Here is a 19,470-nt window from a genome sequence, read left to right as displayed (position 1 = left end):
TACCATTTTATTAATTGAATTGCGTTTGTTATTGTAGGTCTTTTCCTTCTCTTGTGTTTCCTGCCTAGAGAAGTTCCTTTAGCATTTGTTGTGAAGCTGGTTTAGAGGTGCTGAGTTCTCTTAGCCTTTGCTTATCTATAAAGGTTTTAATTTCTGCATCGAATCTGATTCAGATCTTTGCTGGGTAGAGTAATCTTGGTTTTAGGTTTTTCCCTTTCATCACTTTAAATGTGTCCTGCCACTCCCTTCTGGCTTGCAGAGTTTCTGCTGAGAGATCAGCTATTAACCTTATGGACATTCCCTTGTGTGTTATTTGTTGTTTTTCCCTTGCTGCTTTTAATATTTGTTCTTTGTATTTAATAGTTGATAGTTTAGTATGTGTCTTGGCATGTTTCTCCTTGGATTTATCCTATGGGGAACTCTCTGTGCTTCCTGGACTATTTCCTTTCCCCTATTAGTGAAATTTTCAACTGTAATCTCTTCAAATATTTTCTCAGACCCTTTCTTTTTCTTTTCTTCTTCTTGGACCCGTATAATTCGAACATTGGTCCATTTAATGTTGTCTCAGAGGTCTCTGAGGTTGTCCTCAATTCTCTTCATTCGTTTTTCTTCTTTCTGTTCTTCAGTAGTTATTTGCACTATTTCGTATTCCAGGTCACTTCTGCGTTCTTCTGCCTCAGTTATTCTGCTATCACTTCCTTCTAGAGAATTTTTAATTTCATTTATTGAGTTGTTCATCATTGTTTGTTTGCTCTTTAGTTCTTCTTGGTCCTTGTTAATCATTTCTTGTATTTTCTCCATTCTATTTCCAAGATTTTGGATTATCTTTACTGTCATTACTCTGAATTCTTTTTCAGGTAGAGTGCCTATTTCCTCTTCATTTGTATGGTCTGATGGATTTTTACCTTGCTCCTTCATCTGCTGTGTGTTTCTCTGTCTTCTCATTTTGCTTAATTTACTGTGTTTGGGGTCTCCTTTTCGCAGGCTGCAGGTTCGTAGTTCCCGTTGTTTTTGGTTCCTGCCTCCAGTGGCTAAGGTTGTTTCAGTGGGTTGTGTAGGCTTCCTGGTGGAGGGGACTACTGCCTGTTTTCTGGTGGATGAGGCTGGATCTTGTCTTTCTGTCTTGCAGGACTGCCTCTGGTGGTGTGTTTTGGGGTGTCTGTGACCTTATTATGATTTTTAGGCAGCTTCTCTGCTAATGAGTGGGGTTGTGTTCCTGTCTTGCTAGTTGTTTGGCATAGGGTGTCCAGTACTGTAGCTTGCTGGTTGTTGACTGGACCTGGGTTTTAACATTCAGATGGAGATCTCCGGGAGAGCTTTTGCTGTTTGATATTACATGGAGACAGGAGTTCTCTGGTGGACCGATGTCCTGAACTCAGCTTTCCCACCTTAGAGGTGCTGGCCTGACACCTGGATGGAGCACCAAGACCCTGTCATCCACACGGCTCAGAAGCAAAGGGAGAAAAATATAGAAAAATCAAATCAAATCAAATAATTAAAAAAAAATTATTAAAAATAAAAAAAGTTAAAAAGTAATAGAAAGAAGAAAGAAAAAGAGAGTAACCAAACCAAAAAACACCAATGATAACAAGCGCTAAAAGCTATACTTTAAAAAAAAAAAAAGGATAGACAGAACTCTAGTAGAAATGGTAAAAGCAAAGCTATACAGACAAAATCACACAAAGAAGCATACACATATACACTAAAAAAAAGAGAAAAACGAAAAAAATATATATCTATATATAAAAAAAGAAAAAAAAGGAGGAAGAGTGCAACCAAATCAATAAACAAATCTACCAATGATAATAAACTCTAAATACTAAACTAAGATAAACGTAAAACCAGGAACAAATTAGATGCAGAAAGCAAACCCCAAGTCTACATTTGCTCCCAAAGTTCACTGCCTCAGTTTTGGGATGATTCGTTGTCCATTCAGGTATTCCACAGATGCAGCCTACATCAAGTTGACTGTGAAGATATAATCTGCTGCCCCTGAGGCTGCTGGGAGAAATTTCCCTTTCTGTTCGTTGTTTGCACAGCTCCTGGGGTTCAGTTGTGGATTAGCTCCGCCTCTGCGTGTAGGTCACCCTCTGGCGTCAGTTCTTCGCTTAGACAGGAAAGGTTAAAGTAGCAGCTGATTCGTGGGCTCTCGCTCACTCAGGCGGGGAGGAGGGAGGGGTACGGAACGCGGGCAGAGCCTGCAGCTGCAGAGGGCTGAGGATGTTGCAACAGCTTGAGGCGAGCCGTGTGTTCTCCTGGGGAAGTTGTCCCTGGATCACGGGACCCTGGCAGTGGTGAGCTGCACAGACTCCCGGGAGGGGAGGTGTGGATAGTGACCTGTGCGTGCACACAGGCTTCTTGGTGGCTGCAGCAGCAGCCTTAGCGTTTCATGCTTGTCTCTGGTGTTCGTGCTGATAGCCATGGCTTTTGCCTATCTCTGGAGCTCCTTTAGGTGGTGCTCTGAATCCCCTCTCCTCACGCACCCAGAAACAATGTCTTGCCTCTTAGGCAGGTCCAGACTTTTTCCTGGACTCCCTCCTGGCTCACTGTGGCCCCCTAGCCCCCTTCAGGCTGTGTTCACGCAGCCAACCCGTCCTCTCCCTGGGATCTGACCTCCGAAGCCCAAGCCTCAGCTCCCAGCCCCCACCTGCCCCGGTGGATGAGCAGACAAGCCTTTCGGGCTGGTGAGTGCTGGTCGGTACCGATCCTCTGTGCGGGAGTCTCTCCACTTTGCCCTCTGCATCCCTGTTGCTGCGCTCTCCTCCGTGGCTCCGAAGCTTTCCCCCCCGCCACTCCCCGTCTCCACCAGTGAAGGGGCTTTGCAGTGTGTGAGAACTTTTCCTCCTTCACACCTCCCTCCCAGAGGTGCAGGTACTGTCCCTATTCTTTTGTCTCTGTTTTTTCTTTTGCCCTACCCAGGTACCTGGGGAGTTTCTTGCCTTTAGGATGTCTGAGGTCTTCTGACAGCGTTCAGTAGGTGTTTTCAAGAAGTTGTTCCACATGTAGATGTATTTCTGATGTATTTGTGGGGAGGAAAGTGATCTCCAAGTCTTACTCCTCTGCCATCTTGAAGGTCTCCCCTACATTTGCTTTTATAATCATTTTTATGTATACAGTATTCATATATGACTGGTGTTAAACTTGATATCTTTCTTAAGACATTGTTTTAAAATTGTATGCTTTTCATGTAAATAGAAGAAAGAACTTGTTCAAGGTTAGTTGTCTCCTTTTAGTCAGCAGTTATATGTGTTAGGTATATTCAGAAAATATTTTCTGCTCCATAGAAGATTTCTGTTGCCACACCATTTTGTATGTGTCAGCAAGAATTTTTTTCTGATAGCTTTATAAGGACACATGTAAATACTTTGCTTTAGGCAGGAAGCTATCATGGTTGCTAGACACATTCTTTATTTTAGTGCATAAATTTGAAAAATGAAGACCAGAAATGTCAGAAAGTACATAGAGTATATTGAGTTATCCACCTTCTTGTACAGATGCACTAATACATTTACCCTAGGGAATGAAATTAAGCAGAGCTTCAACCTTAACTGTGTTTCTTGACATTTTTGCATGTAATTTTGTAAGCATAATACTGCTCTGCTAACTCTTTTGGAGAAGAAGGCTATCATATCAGTTTTTATAAAGTACATCTTTAATGGAGATTCATTTTATCCCCAAGGCTACTGTGATTTGACTATAGATATAAAAATGCTAAAGCACACTTTATATTTCGTCTGATCGTTTTATAGGGGAAGATGTAGAAATTTATCTCTTTGGTAAGTAATACAGATACTGTCAGTATGGTCAAGTTAATTTTAATAAGTTTTCTTTGAGTGTACTAATTATGACTGGTTGTTTTTATAGTTTTATTTTTATTCCTATAAATAATTCTTTTTCCTTTTGCATCTTATTGTAAGGCCTATAAGATAGGATAGTGTACATATTGATATTGTGAAAAAGACTTCTTCATTCTTAATCTCCTAAGAATTTAGTTTTTTATTTCTTGCTAAGTAGCAGTAAACATTGGCTGAGCAGTCGTATAAAGGAGAGTAGAGAAAATGACCTCTCAAAGATTTTTGAGGCTGGGAGATTGAGGACCTAAAGGTATATATGATATTGACGTGGTTATACAACATATAAAGGAAGGTGTGACAGAAACAGTCTCATGACTTCACTCAACAAATATTTATTGAGTTTAATTATAAATATAAAGCTTTGGAAAGGTGATGAATAAAATAGAAAAGGTTCTCACTATTAGTGAGCTTCCAGGTTGGTGGGTATTATTGAGGTGTGTGATACTACATTTTGATAATTTTGTATTACAGTGTGATAATTGTTGTGGTAGGAAAACCCTGTGTGGTTTGTAAGCCTATAGATCTTGTGTGGCCAGGGAAGACTTACCCAAGGAAGTAAGAGCTAATGTGAGCCCTGATGTATTAGTGTGAGGCAACAAGGTGAGATGGCCGAGGAGGAGGCATATATAAATTTTTTCTTTTTAATAAATTTATTTTTTAATTTTTATTTTTGGCTGCATTGGGTCTTTGTTGCTGTGCACGGGCTTTCTCTGCTTGCGGAGAGTGGGGGCTGCTCTTCGTTGCAGTGCACAGCCTTCTCATTGCAGTGGCTTCTCTTGTCGTGGAGCACAGGCTCTAGGCACGTGGACTTCAGTAGTTGTGGCACGTGGGCTCAGTAGTTGTGGCATGCAAGCTCTATTGTGCAGACTCAGTAGTTGTGGCACACGGGCTTAGTTGCTCTGTGGCATGTGGGATCTTCCTGGACCAGGGCTTGAACCCATGCCCCTGCATTCGCAGGCAGATTCTTAACCACTCCGTCACCAAGGAAGTCGTGGAGGCATATATAAATTTATTTTGAATTTCCCATAAGTATCTGAAGCTTAATACCTTCAAAACCAAATTCATCGTTCTTGCCCATAAGTGTGTCATTCCCTCAAATTATAGTACTTTGTTGCCGGCTTGCAAAGCAACAGAACAATGTCGTGATCTTAGATATATTCCCCTCACTCATTTACTTTGTTCAGTCAGACACTAATATTTTGGATTGTGTTTATATATATATATATATAATATATATATATTTTTTTCTTTTCTTTCCGTTACCCTATTTTCTACCTTCATTTAGGAAGGGCTTCAGTTCTTGCTTGGATAACTTCAGTAGCTCTACACTCATTTCTATGCCTCTAGTATTTATCTTTCAGTCCATTGTCCACACTGCTGCTGGTTGGGTTTTCCAAAGTGCAAATTTGATTATGTTGTTTTCTTATGATAAATACTCTAATAGCTCTCTACAGTTTTTAGGTTTTACAAAAAAGAAAAAAGCTTCTTGGTTTATTGTGAAATTCCTTTCAACAGTTTCACTCCTGTCTACCTCCAGCTTCATCCTGTGCAGTTTGTTCTCATACCTCCTTTTGTGCCCCTTACAGGGGATGGCTTGCCATTCATGTACACCCTGTGCTAGTCACTCTAGTTGAAATGCAAGCTACACTTCTCAGCTAATGACTCAAGTTCTTTAAACCTGAGATCAAGCCTCATTCCTCCAGGAATGACGCACATGCCTCCAGTCTTTCTCTCTTTATTGCTGGTAATTTTCATAGATTTTGGGTGGTTAGTTTGCTTTGACTTTGCCACCAGACACTATGCTTACTAAACACAGTGATCATACTCTCTTAAACTCTGTACCCCTAGTCCCTGCTATTCTGAGAAACACATAATAGTCATGCTATTAGGTATTTATTGAATAAAGGAAAATGATGGTATGGGACCAGATATCAGGGGATACTTAGATATTAGGTTAATGAGTGTGGCTTTTATAATGAAGCCACTAAAGGTTTAAGAGCAAAGGAGTCATGATATATGTGCTATCTTTTAGATGGAACAGCAGTATTCAAAAATCGAAGTTTGTAGAGAAGATGATAATATTGGCTTTGAAAATACTGGAATGCTTTCTTAGTCTTGAAAAATGTTCATTAAGTTGGAAATATATTTATAGACTGGTTTACAGTTTGGAGTGCAGATGTGAAGCTGAGCTGGTGATAGGGACTTGGAAGCCATCAGTGTATGGAGTCCCTAATCCTAACCTTGAGCCCAACCCTAACTCTCTCAAGGCTACATTTGTGAAATATTTGTATTTTCTTAAATTATTATTATTATTTTTTTATTTTTAAAAGGCAGTCAAATACTTGTTCTTGATTATGAGACAGTACTCTATTTGAATTCACCTCTGCTAGTAGAGGTTTTTAGTCATGATGATGGTGAGGTGAAGGTGTTTGAATACAGGATGGTGACTTGTGATGAGCGGCTGTATCAATTAGAAAACTCATTCGATTCACCAAATTTTATTATTTGCCTTCCTCCCACAAAGTGTTGCACTAAGGACTTTGAAAGACTAATTTATCATTAACTTCCCAAAGATTAGTGATAAATAAAATGGACTTTATCCTCTTAAACTGTTGAAGGTTAGAGCCTGCATCAGGTCCTTAAACCTCATGATGTTGTAGTAAGAAAAAAGAAAGTAATTGATGCATTTACAAAGTGGAGTTATTTATTGATAAATAAATATTAAAGTGGAATTCTTTTAAATCATGTTGATAAACTTCAGACAAGTTTCAAGTATAAGTTCTTGCAGGTAGGGGTCAGGGAATTCAGTACAATGCCTAGCTCTCTATTATTTTACACAAAGTTGCAATGATATTTAGGGACTTTTAAGAAAAATGCCAGGGTTCTGGATAACTGTGGGCCCAGTTTGTTCTGCTGAGAGGAGATGGTCACAGATTTCATTTCTGGCTTTGTCTGCTCCTTTGCAAATGAATGATTTTGGTGGGACCTAGAGGGACTTAGAGAAAAGCTGTGGGTGACTTAGCAAAAATCTACCACTCCTTTCATAAAAGTTTATGTTCTACCAACAGATCATTAGAATCAAATTTCTAGATGAAGAATAGTGCTTTGTATTTTCATCTTTCTCTCTTTCTTGTGTGTTTTTGTTTCTTTTTCTTTTTTCCTTTTCAGTTTGAAAAAGAGTTTACCGACCACCAAGAAACTCAGGCTCAATTGCAGAAAAAAGAGGCACAGATTAATGAGCTTCAAGCAGAGTTACAAGCTTTTAAATCACAGGTAAAATACCATCTACCTGGAGTGAATTTGGGTATTGAAAGCTCACCAGGGGAGCAAAGGTCGTATCATATCTTCATAGCATCAAAATGTTGAAACTTTAATTTCCCTTGTATGTTTTCATATTATTGTTTATATGTATTTCTATTCTGCTGTGTTTATTTTTAAAATGATTTTGCCCCTTTTTTTCTGCTTGCATTTTTAAGAATGTCTAAACTTTTACTAATCTACTTCCTTATGTTTCGTTTGGGTTTTGTACCTGATGTCACGTGTTTGCTAGCTAATTAAGCGTTAAGGGTAAGAAAGTCTTTTATTCTTAGATTTGTCATTCATCACTGATCTTTATCCCACTACAGAAAATTATTGCTCAAGCTATTTATTTTTTGAAAACCTTCAGCCTATGGGTACCTTGCACTGAAAGATAACCTCTAGCTGAATGAGAACATTTTCTGATAATTTTTCAATTTCCAAAAGTAAACAGATTTAAAACATGACAAAAAAGAGAGCAAATCTGGATTATGGAGCAGATAATACATACACTCACATACACTCTCTACACATAAAGCATTTAGGTAGCAAGAAATACATCATCTACATGTTTTAAATGGATGAAAGTAAGGAAGTAGAATTTTCACAGCTAAATTTTTTCATGTAGATTTACACATAAGATGATGAGCAATAAGTATAGTTTTGCTGTTTTCCTTTCATCCTAATTTATGGTTATGTTGAAATAGTCTTAGGTATACTATTTCTTATGTTATTTTGAGAGTTTGTTTTCTTTTATACTTTAGTGTATAGTTTTGTTGCAGAGTCTGTCTGAAGATACCCTAAGAGCTATATGTTAGTGTTCAGTTTTGGAAAAAAAAAAATAGAATCTATCTACAAGAAAATTCTCACTGATCATCTTTCTTTAGTGCTGCAAAAGAAGGTGCCACAATTTATTGAAAGTTTTCATCTTTCTTATGTGGCTCCTTGTCTCTCATATTAAAAAAACGTTTGTGTTTTTTAATTTCAGATTGAGTTATAGACAATGGCTGAAATATTCATGAAAAGTTTTTCCTGGTCTGGGCTAGTATAAATTTAGACTTTCCTTTCTTTTTAATTTTTCCCAGTTGAAGCATTACTCGTAAATCTACTCTAGAAAATTTCAATTTATAGAAAACATATTCACCATCTTTGGATATGTTATTGCTGCATGTGCTTTTATATAAAATGGGAATATATTTACATTTTGAAGCAGATTAAATCAAGGAATCTCCTGTGTTGTTTTAAATTGTGTACAGTGATGACCTTTGTTTATGTCTATTAGAGGAAAGCCTGTAATTAGAGACTTGACACCGGCCACAGTATTCATTTTTGAATAACAACTGACAAATACTTCCTTTGGATAAGTTTGTATTTCTCATGAAATCTATGCATTTGTCTTAATATACTTCTCTTTGATCAAAGCTATGCTGATTATAAAGGTTATGAATAAAATATGTTTTATTATCTGTGACTTCATTCCTTCAGTCACTTAACAGCCAAGTACTGTTAGGTGCTGGGGATAGAATGGGGGGCAAGGTGGTCACAGTGTCTGGCCCCATCAGTGATAAGTCTGTCACACCCATCAAAATCTAGAGCAGAAATTCAACCATACCTTTGTTTTAAGACATTACTTGTTAACCATAAATGTATACTGAGTGTGAGTATAATGTACATACATCCTTAACATTGAGAGGGCTGTGCTATTCATGATCACAGCAACCCAGCATAACACTAAAGTGATTCTTCTTTATACTTAATGTTTTTGATAAGGCATGTTTTTTGACTGTGGTCTCAACTTCTCTTAAATACTTTTTCTTTGTGCTGACCTTGGATATCGATTTCAAGCCTTTATACATGATCTATTTCCCATAATTGTGCCATAAAACTTTTAAATGATTTATTAATACTCCTATAGCTATATGGGTCAGAGTTGAAGTTAGTATTTCAGGAAATAACCATATCACAAAGAATTATTTATCAACCCAGATCACCTTTATGATAGTAAAAATGTATCTATTGTTATTATGACATGGAAACATAAGGACAGAAGTGCCTAGTGGTCACAGGGACCAGATCGTGACATGCTCTGAAGGTCCTACTAAGAATCTTAGATTTTTTTTCTCAAGGGCAAAGGCACGATGTGCCAATATTATTTACCTCTCTTTTTCTGGATCTTATTTTTTTTTACTTACCACTTAAATGCTGGTGTCCTGTAGAATTCTGTATATAAACCTTTCCTCATGCTGCATACCCTGGGTGAACATATCTACACCCATGGCTTCTTCAGCTGTCCTGTAGAGACTGCTGACTTTCAAATCTTTTAGGCCCATGTTGCCATTTGCCTCCTGGACATCTCCACCTGGTTGGCCATAACTACCTCAAAACGGGGAGTAATATTTCTGACAATTACATTTTTATGAAAACAAAAGCTATAATATTCTTAAATTGGGGAAAAAATCTTTGAAATTTTGTTTTTAGGTTAAACCACATGACGTTACTGAAATTCAGTTGTTTTTGGTTTAAAATAATACCTTATTTTTGAGAAAAGTGTACTTTAATGTGTTTTATAGAGAGTTCTTTGTCATATTTCTTCTTTTTCTTTCCCCTATAGTTCGGTGCCTTGCCACCGGGTACCTATTTGCCTTCTTCAAAAGAAAATGGAACTGGCCACGCAGCAGCACTTCCTCCACAGCAGCCACTGCCCTCTTGTGGAGACTTGCCCCCTCCCCCCCCACCTGCACCCCCTCCCCCCCCACCTGCACCCCCTCCCCTTCCAGGAATGCCCATGCCATTTGGTGGTGGTCCTGTGCCTCCACCACCTCCCCTGGGATTTCTCTGTGGACGAACCTCTCCTCCGCCACCAACCCTGCCTTTTGGGTTAAAACCAAAGAAAGAATTTAAACCAGAGACCAGCATGAGAAGATTGAATTGGTTAAAGGTAAAACAGAAATAAATAGAGAAATAATACTGTTACCTAGATTAAAACTTAAATATTATTGTATTTAGTTTCCAATGGGATCCCTATTCAAAATGACATTAAATAAACAGGCATTATTTTAAATAAAAATGTTGAGTCAAAGCCCTTTGCTATTGACTAAAGCTCTCTGGTTTATAAATTGGGTAGGAATTGATGTTAGTTGTTACAATGGGATTTGATTGTAATTAAATTGCCAATTCAACATTATTGTGGTTATACTCTGTATTTTGAAGTGTTTTTCAAAAGTACCAAAAAAATAGTATTCTTAGAACCTTTTTTATATTGATAGCTATTGGGAAAAGTATTACTACTTGTCAGAAGTGGATAGTTAGTCGAGACATAGGAATTCTGAATCCTGCAGAATGATGGTTCCATGGTCACATAGATTGAGCATTGCTGAAGACTAGGAGAAGTATAATTGAGAAGAAACAAACTTCATTTCATTCAACTTCAAATTCCCAACTATTTGAGAGCGGAACCTTTTTTTTTTTCTCCCTAATAACACATTAACTTCCTGCAGAACTTGTATTTCATTGAACATACTTTGGGAAAAAAATCTTACAGAGATTACTTCATAAACATCTGCTGGCAGCTCTGGGGCACTGGGTGTATACATGGTGATTGGGTGTGGGGGACAGATGAAGCACTCAACTGTGTGTGAATCTGTCTTCTCTCTGGCTGCAGATCAGACCTCAAGAAATGACTGAAGACTGTTTCTGGGTAAAAGCAAATGAAAATAAGTATGAAAATGTGGATTTGCTTTGTAAACTTGAGAATATGTTTTGTTGCCAACCAAAAGGTAAGTTTAATATCTTGGTTATTTGTTACTCTTAGTATTTTAATATTGTAACTTTTTATATGCTTACCTTTAGAAAGTATTATTTGTGTCATATAAATGGTATTTTTTTATGTTACTAATGGATAAATGAATAATCCAATGCATAATCTGAAGTTAATTTTTTATATAGAGTATCAACTGAACAATTTTTAAAAAACAAATGATTTAATACAAAACTTAAAAAAATTTCTTTATAATACCTTCTTTGAAGATATTCTAAATTAGACTTTCGTAAAGGAGGGTATTTTCAGAGAAAATTTTGGTGTGAAAATTCCCTGTAGTCAATGAGAAATAGAAAAATGAAAACAAAATGTAAGTCTTCCTCTAGTCAGAATTTTCCCACCCTTTAATGTTACAGTGACTATTACATAATTAATTAGTATGACTCACACGGGATAGAAATATCAAATTTATAGAGCATCTTGAAAATTAGTTTGAAATAGAATCTATGAGTAGATTATAACATCTTTTCATTAAATGCAATGGAATTAATTTTCAAAAGCCATCACAGATAGCTTTTACCTGTGCAGTGTGATTTTTCTCTTTTTAACAATTATATTTAGGAATTACTCTTGTCTGAAATTTGATTTTTTCTCATCCAGTGTCATGGGCCTACCACTTATGTTTCAGGGCTGATATGCACATATACTGTTCAGTTCATTTTTAAGTAACACATTTTAGGTTTGTAGTACAAGGCACTTAGGTCAGTCGTCATCTTTTTTTGTTTGTTTTAATTATTTTTTAAAATTATTATTATTAGTTTTTTAATTTTTGGCTGCGTTGGGTCTTTGCTGTGCACGGGCTTTTCTCCATCTGGATGGAGATGGGAAGGCTTGGTATAGACAGAAGAATTGATTTCTTAAAGTGCCCACTGTGTACTAGGCACCATGCTAGATGCTTTATATACGTGATTTAACTTGATCATCACAGCGACCAAGGGATGTTGGCAGATAGCAAAAAAATCATTTGCTTTCCTTTGAAATGCTTTCTAAAATATAAATTAAAAACTTAAAAAAAATAATTGTAAGTTAGAAACTCTGAAAGGTAATTGTAAATTAGATTTCTAGAATTTGTGTTAAATCCAAAGCCTTTATCAGATATTTTGGAACACCATTGGTCTTGACCAAAATAGTAAAAATGATATATTTTGATCTTTGAAAACCAGGGGCATTTTCTTAGCAAGCTTACCATAGGAAAACTTGTGAAGTAAGCAGATCTTAATTTTATCTTTTGATTATGGAGAATCAAAATTTTCTTTGAATAAGATTAGTGCACTCTTCAGGCAATCAGGGAAAATATATGGCAGTTAAAATGTGTATTTACATGTAGAACACTTCAGAATTTCAGATTTCATAATCTGGAATTGATTAGTTTTCCCTCTGCTTTTCTAGTAGGTAGAAAGGGTGGTACCTAAAAGCTATTTAAGTAATTCTGGGATCCAGCTTCTCTATTTTTTTTCCCTCTTTACTCTGATTACTTTCTTAATTAATGAGGCTCAAAAGGGAAACTTGTTAGCATGTCTTTAATTTAGCTGTAGTGTTAGCCCTAAATGAAATAATTGGACCTTTAAAAAATTCTTGTCATCTAACTTTAGTCTTACGATTTAAGGTTGAAAAAAATCAACATATTTGCTCAATCTAATACTAGTTGTAAAGGTTAAGGTGAGGAAATAATGGTCCTTTTCTGAATATTCCATATTATCAGTGCCTCTCTGGATTGGTGCATGCATCCACACTGCCCTGAATCTCTCCTTGGTTTGACTTAGAGGCTGGCAGAGGCTATGACTTCTTTTCTCTCAGCTCAAATGCTGCTTCCTCTTTTCTGGTACAGTAGATGATATTTCCATGATCAACAGAAAGATAGGGAAGCCCAGGGTTGTAACGTGGGGCAGTGCCAACATTTCACAATGCCAACAGGTGGCGAGCTAAGAAGGTGACTATTTTTGGTCCGGATTTTAAGGAATAATTCCTAGAAAGCATTATTTGAGGAGCCTTAAGTGTTCTTTTTGGCATTATTAGTATTTCATTAGAAAAGGCTATTCATTGCTGCTTTCAGAAAGACAGGATTTCAGTAGATATTTTATAGGAAAGGTCAGAAAGGAAGGTAAGAGAGGGGTGCTTAGAAAACTTGGACAAGACAGAGGGCTGGTGGATAGGTTGCTCCTTGTCTCTTTATTCGTGGCCTGGCTGCGAATATTAGCCTGTTTCACGTGACACCAAAGGTTACTTTGAATCAATTTTGTCATTTCTGCAGAATTCAAAATTAAACCTATTATTCATTGTTGAGTTCCAGGTAGAAATATAGTTGCTCTCCACTCTCCAGCAGGCAGGGGGAGATAGAGGCATGGGCTGCTAGTTGATTGTCATCATTGGCTTGCATCACAATTTGGCAGGGAAGGACAAAGAATTCAGATTACTGAAGAGTTGTGGATTTCTAGAGAAAAGATTTTTTTAAACTTTTTTTTTAATTGAAGTACCTGTTTGGACTAAGAACCAGGGCTCTTTCTCTGACATAGTTGAATGTTCCATTCCAGGCATTTTAAATGGTAGATGCCAATCTTTGTGCTTCCTAAGCATTTGAAATTGGCAGAAAGGAAAAAGAAAGAAAGGAACTGAATCCAATAATCTAAAAAGAACCGTGGGATTTTCTCTCATGTTCTTTATTTTTTGTCCTAAGTATGGCTATTTATTTTACACTGCTTTAGGTTTATGAGACATTTAGGTTAAGATTGTTGGGTTTCAGAGGTCTCATAACCTGGGAGTTGGAAGAGGAAGAGGAACTAATAATCCCTATTGAGTACCTGTGGTATACCAGCCCTGAGCTGCATCTTCTTCATGTGACTTTGTTTAAACTTTACCACATCTCTGCTGAGGTTTTTCTCTTGGTCTACGATTGCAAAACAGTTCTAACTCCCCACAATAGCACCCTGCCCCACTGACTCATAGATGGAGCAAGATGTTCTTGGTAAGCGAGTTGGACATTCCCTCTTAACTCATGTTGCCCTTTATTATATTTCTTCCTTTTTTTCCAGTTAGATTTTACTTACTTTGCTTTCTAAACTAATCCTCTCCCTGTGACTTTTATAGCATTGCTTCAATGAAGTGTGCCTTGTGTCATACCTTTTTTTTTTTTTGCGGAGCACAGGCTCCAGACGTGCAGGCTCAGCGGCCATGGCTCACGGGCCTAGCAGCTCCGCGGCACGTGGGATCTTCCCGGACCGGGGCACGAACCCGTGTCCCCTGCTTCGGCAGGTGGACTCGCAACCACTGCGCCACCAGGGAAGCCCCCTTGTGTCATATCTTAAGGAGTACGGAAACCCCCCTCTAAGCCATTTCCTATGAAATCAACATTTTTTTTTCTGATTCAGTAGTATCATTTTCTTTTTTATACTTTATTTCCCTATTAAGTATCTCACTTTGCTTTCCTTGCTTCTCTCCATCCTAAACTTTTGAGATACATCTTAGCTTTCCATAGTTTAGATTCTTTTGAAAATAACATGTAGACATTTTTCCTGATCATCTTTTTCTTTTATTTTTCTCATCTGCCTCTTTAATTTCTTCTGCTTTTTCTCTTTATCCTATTTGGCTACCATTGTTCAAGTCGACAAGTATTTACAGGGGACACGTTGAATGTGAGGCCTTGTGTTTAGCACTGGGGACACTGTGGTGAGGGGCCCTGTACTCATGTTACTCTGTGGCCTTGGTGAAGTGCAGTCAAGTTCGCAGGTGAAGTCTGAGAACAAGGAGTGGGACAACCAGTACTGATCTTGATTGTAGAAAAGACTGCCATGTTTTACTGTCTCTGGCTTCTGTTAAGACTTAACAAGGTTATAAAAGAACATTGTTTGTATATCTCTCAGAAATTTAATCACAATGTTCATATACTATATTGAACATTTGGTATCATCAAAATAATGCTAATGACCTGCATATTTTTTACCAGAGTGGAAGCATCTGTTGGTTAATTTTTACAGGCTGTTGGAAAATGGATTAACGTATACTAACGGGTTATTGGTGTTGGATTTATGGACTAAAATTAATATTAATTACTTTCATTATTCACAAACTGTTAACTTAATAGGGATTAAAGGGCTTTCCGAAAGTATATGAATAGTCTAATTCTCATAGACTGATTTATTATGAAAATGTGATTCCACAATTGTTAGCTTTCTGAAGTAATCAAATTTTATAACAGGTGCATCATATTTGCCAGATAGGGCCAATAAACTGGTTTATAAATAATTTCTCAACTGAACAGTTATGGCATATGGAAACAGTTAATGGATTATGTACTTAAAAACAAATCAAGCTTCGATTTCTGACATCATAGTTCAGTGGACAAAGTATTGGGATAGGGAGTGATAAACCATGGAGTATCCCAGTGACTTGGCTGTGTTCAGTTTGTTGCTTTGTATCTGAAACACAATTTATTCCTCTGTATGAACCAAAGTGTATAAAAAATCCTGAACTACCTCAGAAGCCTACATTAAAGTGAACAATATAATTTATAACAGAAGTATGGTTCTTGAGAGCATGTTAATATAGAGATGATGCTAAAATGAATGTAACATATCTTCAACATCTTAAAGGTTTCTGAAAAGACACTTGACAAACACTAGTTTGGGAAGATTGGACAGGAAGTCAGTGGCAAATTAAATATTTCTCTAGGGATTTATTTTGGTTCTTGTCTGTGGCTGAATCTGGAAAGAACTTAAGGAAATTATGAGATAGGTCAGGAATGTCTTGCTTGTTTCACCATTAGAGAGTATCTCATTGTTACCAATTATATTCTCTGTTGGATTACAAAAGAAACAGAAATTTATCCTGAAAGCTTTAGAGAAATAAAACCTATAGAGAGAGCATAAAGAAAGGGGTTATTTAGGTTGGAGCCACAGGCAACTTTCAAGTCCACAAAATGCTTCAGTTACACACTTAGTTACCCAGCATATCTTTGGCATGGTGTGATAGAAGGTTTAAAGGTCCCTGTAAATAGGCATGTTTCTTATATATTGTACTGATGCTATAAACAGAAAAGGAGGAGGCTTGGACTTGTATGTATTGTATTGGGGGGGGGTATGCCCATAAACATGGCTTTTTTTCTTTCCTTTTTTCTATTCTCTTTTTTTCTTCTTCCACTGGAGAAAAGAATGGTATTAGGGCACTGGATTCAACTAGTGTCACTTGACTAGTGGTAGATTGGGGGATGCTGTCTCTCTTCCATATTACAAGTAGCTCATCATGGTATTTTAATTCTGGTAGCAGTTTTCAGTGGTGCGCCTGTAGCTGTCAAACCTTAACAAAATTGTAAGGTCATTACGTGCCATTGTCATCGCTTAGGATTTTGTCTCTTAGGATTTCTCTTCCATTTCCTGCATTTCCTTCTTCTGTCTTCTTCCCCATTTACCCTGGCATCTCTTGTTGCCCTCTGATTGCTCAAAGTGCATTTTTCGACTGCCTTGTCTGCAGTATGTTCTATCACTCAGCACTCCCACTCATAGTTAGTGCACACCATTGTTCTTCTGAAAATATAAATGAGGCTCCTCCTTCTGAATGTGCTATTTTAATCTTAAAGTAGTATTTTGTAAATCTGGCCATTCACTTCCTCTCTTCTCTACTCTCTCTGACCCCCATGCCCTCCTCCACACACACCACTTGCCAGGCTTGGAAGAGAGAGAATCACATGGAGTTAGCACTGTACCTGGATCCATCCCTGGAGCACAAGGAGGGAGTGGGATCATGGTAGGAGAGTCATAAGGTGATAAGCGCTTCTTGCTGTATTCTATGCTATAGGAATTTGATATTAAATAAACAGTGTAGTAAATTCTTTTGTAACAGAAAAAAAAACTTTCTGTGTAAATAACTTTATTGTAATTTTATAACTTTGAATTTCATAACTTAGGTTTGGAGGTGATTATATATTCATGTGTTTAGGTAAGCTGGGTGGTGGTGTTGTTGTTTTCTTGGTCCCTCAAGGTTAGGTCATTTGGGCATATGCTCTGATACCTTGAACATGTTCTGTGTTTACCACAAGCTTTCATGGCTGTCATGGCATCTGAGGAGAATGCCAGTTTAGAGACCTTTGCTTATCACAGCTCTGACTTGTCTGAGTAGGTGTCTGTGCCTTAAAAGAATGGGTATTTCAAAGTCAGACACACACTACACCAGGAGTTCTTAACTTGAGGCCTATGAACTTGGCTAAGAAAAAAAAAAATTTAGCATCATCACTTTCATTAACCTCTAACTGAAATTTAGTTTTTCCTTCAATGATAAATATAGGCAACAAACGCAGCAGTACCTATGTCATTTCTACCTGTAAGGTTCATTGGTACTTTCATATCACATGAGAATTGCTTCAGGTACATTGAAATATCATTGAAACTCATCACTACTTCAAAATTAGAGTAGTTATTAGACCTGCAGCTAGACCTTGTTACTTAAGACATTAATAAAGAAGCATATTTTGTCTGTTGGGTCCTCCAGGAAGCAGATGCTGAGATGCTGACGTGCAGGAGGGTTTTTTTAAAGGGGCAAGGGATGGGTAATGTATGTGTAAGGTAAAGGCAGTTGAGAGCAGGACTAGGCAGGAAGAACCTGGGACTGTGATGCAAATCTGAGAAATTTTCTCAGCCAGCGCAGCTGGGAGGGAGTGCTGGAGCCCAGAATGCCTGTCAGAGGAGTCCCAGGTTGGGCCGTGATGGCCAGGCCTGGTTACTTCTGCCGTGCTCAGTCCTTGGCTGGGGCTCCAAAACTGAGGAGGGTCCTGAGGGTGCTCATGGCTTGGAGCCTGTCAGCTAAGTGTGTTCCTTTGTAACCGAGTGGAAAGTTCTTTCCTAAAGGGAGATCTGAGCAGTCCATCTCCATGGTTGCCATACATGTTTGTTACCAGTCCATAAACAGTGCATTTTAATAACTGCGTTCGAGAACAATTTGCTTCCTTTGAAATCTTATGTATTTAAATTACACATTTAAAAATTATTCTGAGAAGGGGTCCACTTCTCTGATTGCCGATGGGGCTCCATGGCAAAAAAGGTTAAGGACCCTGCTGCAGCACGTAGAGGTGGGAGTGAGGTGGAGGTCAGGGGCCTCGCCTCAACTGCTGCCTATTCACAGGTATGTGGTTTTTGGGTTTGTTTGTTTTGTAATTTAAAGGGCTAGCTAGTGTGTTATTTGTAATGAGATATTTTATCCAGCTTAGAATAAGTTTTTATGGTGGTTCCAACATCTGGCCATCCATTTTTTAAATCCATGTTAACAGGCCATAATGCATTTGTTAATAAAAGCATATATCAAAAATGGAAAAAATAGAAAACTTATTCCCTAATTAGACAGTAACAAAACAACAGTATTAATAATGTGTCTTTCTTTTTAGCAGTTATGTTTACTTCATTTATATCGTTTTATTTGCTCCTCAAAACAATTCTGCAAAGGGCCCCAGGCAAATGTTGTATACATTTTATCAGTAAGAAAAAGTTGTGCTCTTCAAGTGAAGTTCAGCTAAAAGGAGCCGCCACTGTGAATGGAATACAGATCTGAGTCTAAAGCCATTGCTCCTTCTGCTATGCCATGCTGCTTCTCTGATTAAAAGAAATCCTATTATGTTTTATTTAAAGTGCTCTTCTTTGATTTAAAATAATTTTCCTCTCATCTCCTGCCACCTTACCACTGTCCCACAGCAGTTCATCCTCATCCCACAATTTATATTAAAGGCTTTAAAAACCTGCCGTTTTTTATTAAGACCATCTTTCATCATTTGGTACCTCTCTTTACTTCTGTAAGTATTTGAACTGTAAATACTAACATCACGCTGTGGAGTCTGCAGAAGTGAGGTACTGTGGAATCCACCTATAAGTGTGCGACCCCAGCCCTTACAGCTGTAGGTCTTTCCTCTCTAAAATGGGGGAGATAAGATCCAGCTCATAAGTTTATTGTGAGGATTATATGATGAATATTTTAAAACATATTTTGCAATGCCCAGTTCATTGTAGCAGCAGTTGTGGCTCGCGGGCTCTAGAGTGCAGGCTCAGTAGTTGTGGCGCACGGGCTTAGTTGCTCCGTGGCATGTGGGATCTTCCCGGACCAGGCCTCAAACCCTTGTCCCCTTCACTGGAAGGTGGATTCTTAACCACTGTGCCACCAGGGAAGTCCCTGGCCTTATTTCCAAATGAAGCTTTCTAAACCATGAAACTGCTCTGTGAATGGACCTATGTTAATAGCCACTTAGGAAGACTTTTAGAATACTGGTCTATACCTCTTGTTTCTTTCATTTTTGTGTACATCTTAACTGTCAAATGCTTTATTAAGTTTCTGTAGAGAAGGATCTGTTGAATCAGGAATAAATGTAAAGACCTGTTTGGGATTTTATTTCCCTCTTTTTTTAAAAGTTTTTCTGTGATTTTTTTTTTTTTCTTTCAGTTTATGTCATTAGTGGAGCTGGTACCCATTAATGGAGCTGGTGTGCAATTTCATGAACTCTAAAAATTGAAAAATTTAACTTTGTTTTTCTTG

General features: G+C 37.7%; 1 protein-coding gene across 4 annotated transcripts in view; it reads left to right on the top strand.

The window, feature by feature from the left end:
* Positions 1-19,470, top strand: part of DIAPH3 (diaphanous related formin 3) — a 556,147-nt gene that overhangs the window by 194,138 nt on the left and 342,539 nt on the right. For all 4 annotated transcript variants that reach the window (XM_065896255.1, XM_065896254.1, XM_065896253.1 and 1 more), the window contains 3 exons: positions 7,023-7,127; positions 9,763-10,089; positions 10,813-10,927. In XM_065896255.1, the coding sequence (XP_065752327.1) occupies positions 7,023-7,127; positions 9,763-10,089; positions 10,813-10,927 (547 nt within the window). The remainder of the gene's footprint in view (positions 1-7,022; positions 7,128-9,762; positions 10,090-10,812; positions 10,928-19,470) is intronic.

Source organism: Phocoena phocoena, chromosome 18 (genome assembly GCF_963924675.1).
Source record: "Phocoena phocoena chromosome 18, mPhoPho1.1, whole genome shotgun sequence".
In the NCBI taxonomy this organism is placed as follows: domain Eukaryota; kingdom Metazoa; phylum Chordata; class Mammalia; order Artiodactyla; family Phocoenidae; genus Phocoena; species Phocoena phocoena.
Note: the sequence above shows the minus strand (reverse complement) of the source record. Positions and strands in the feature narration are given on the sequence as shown.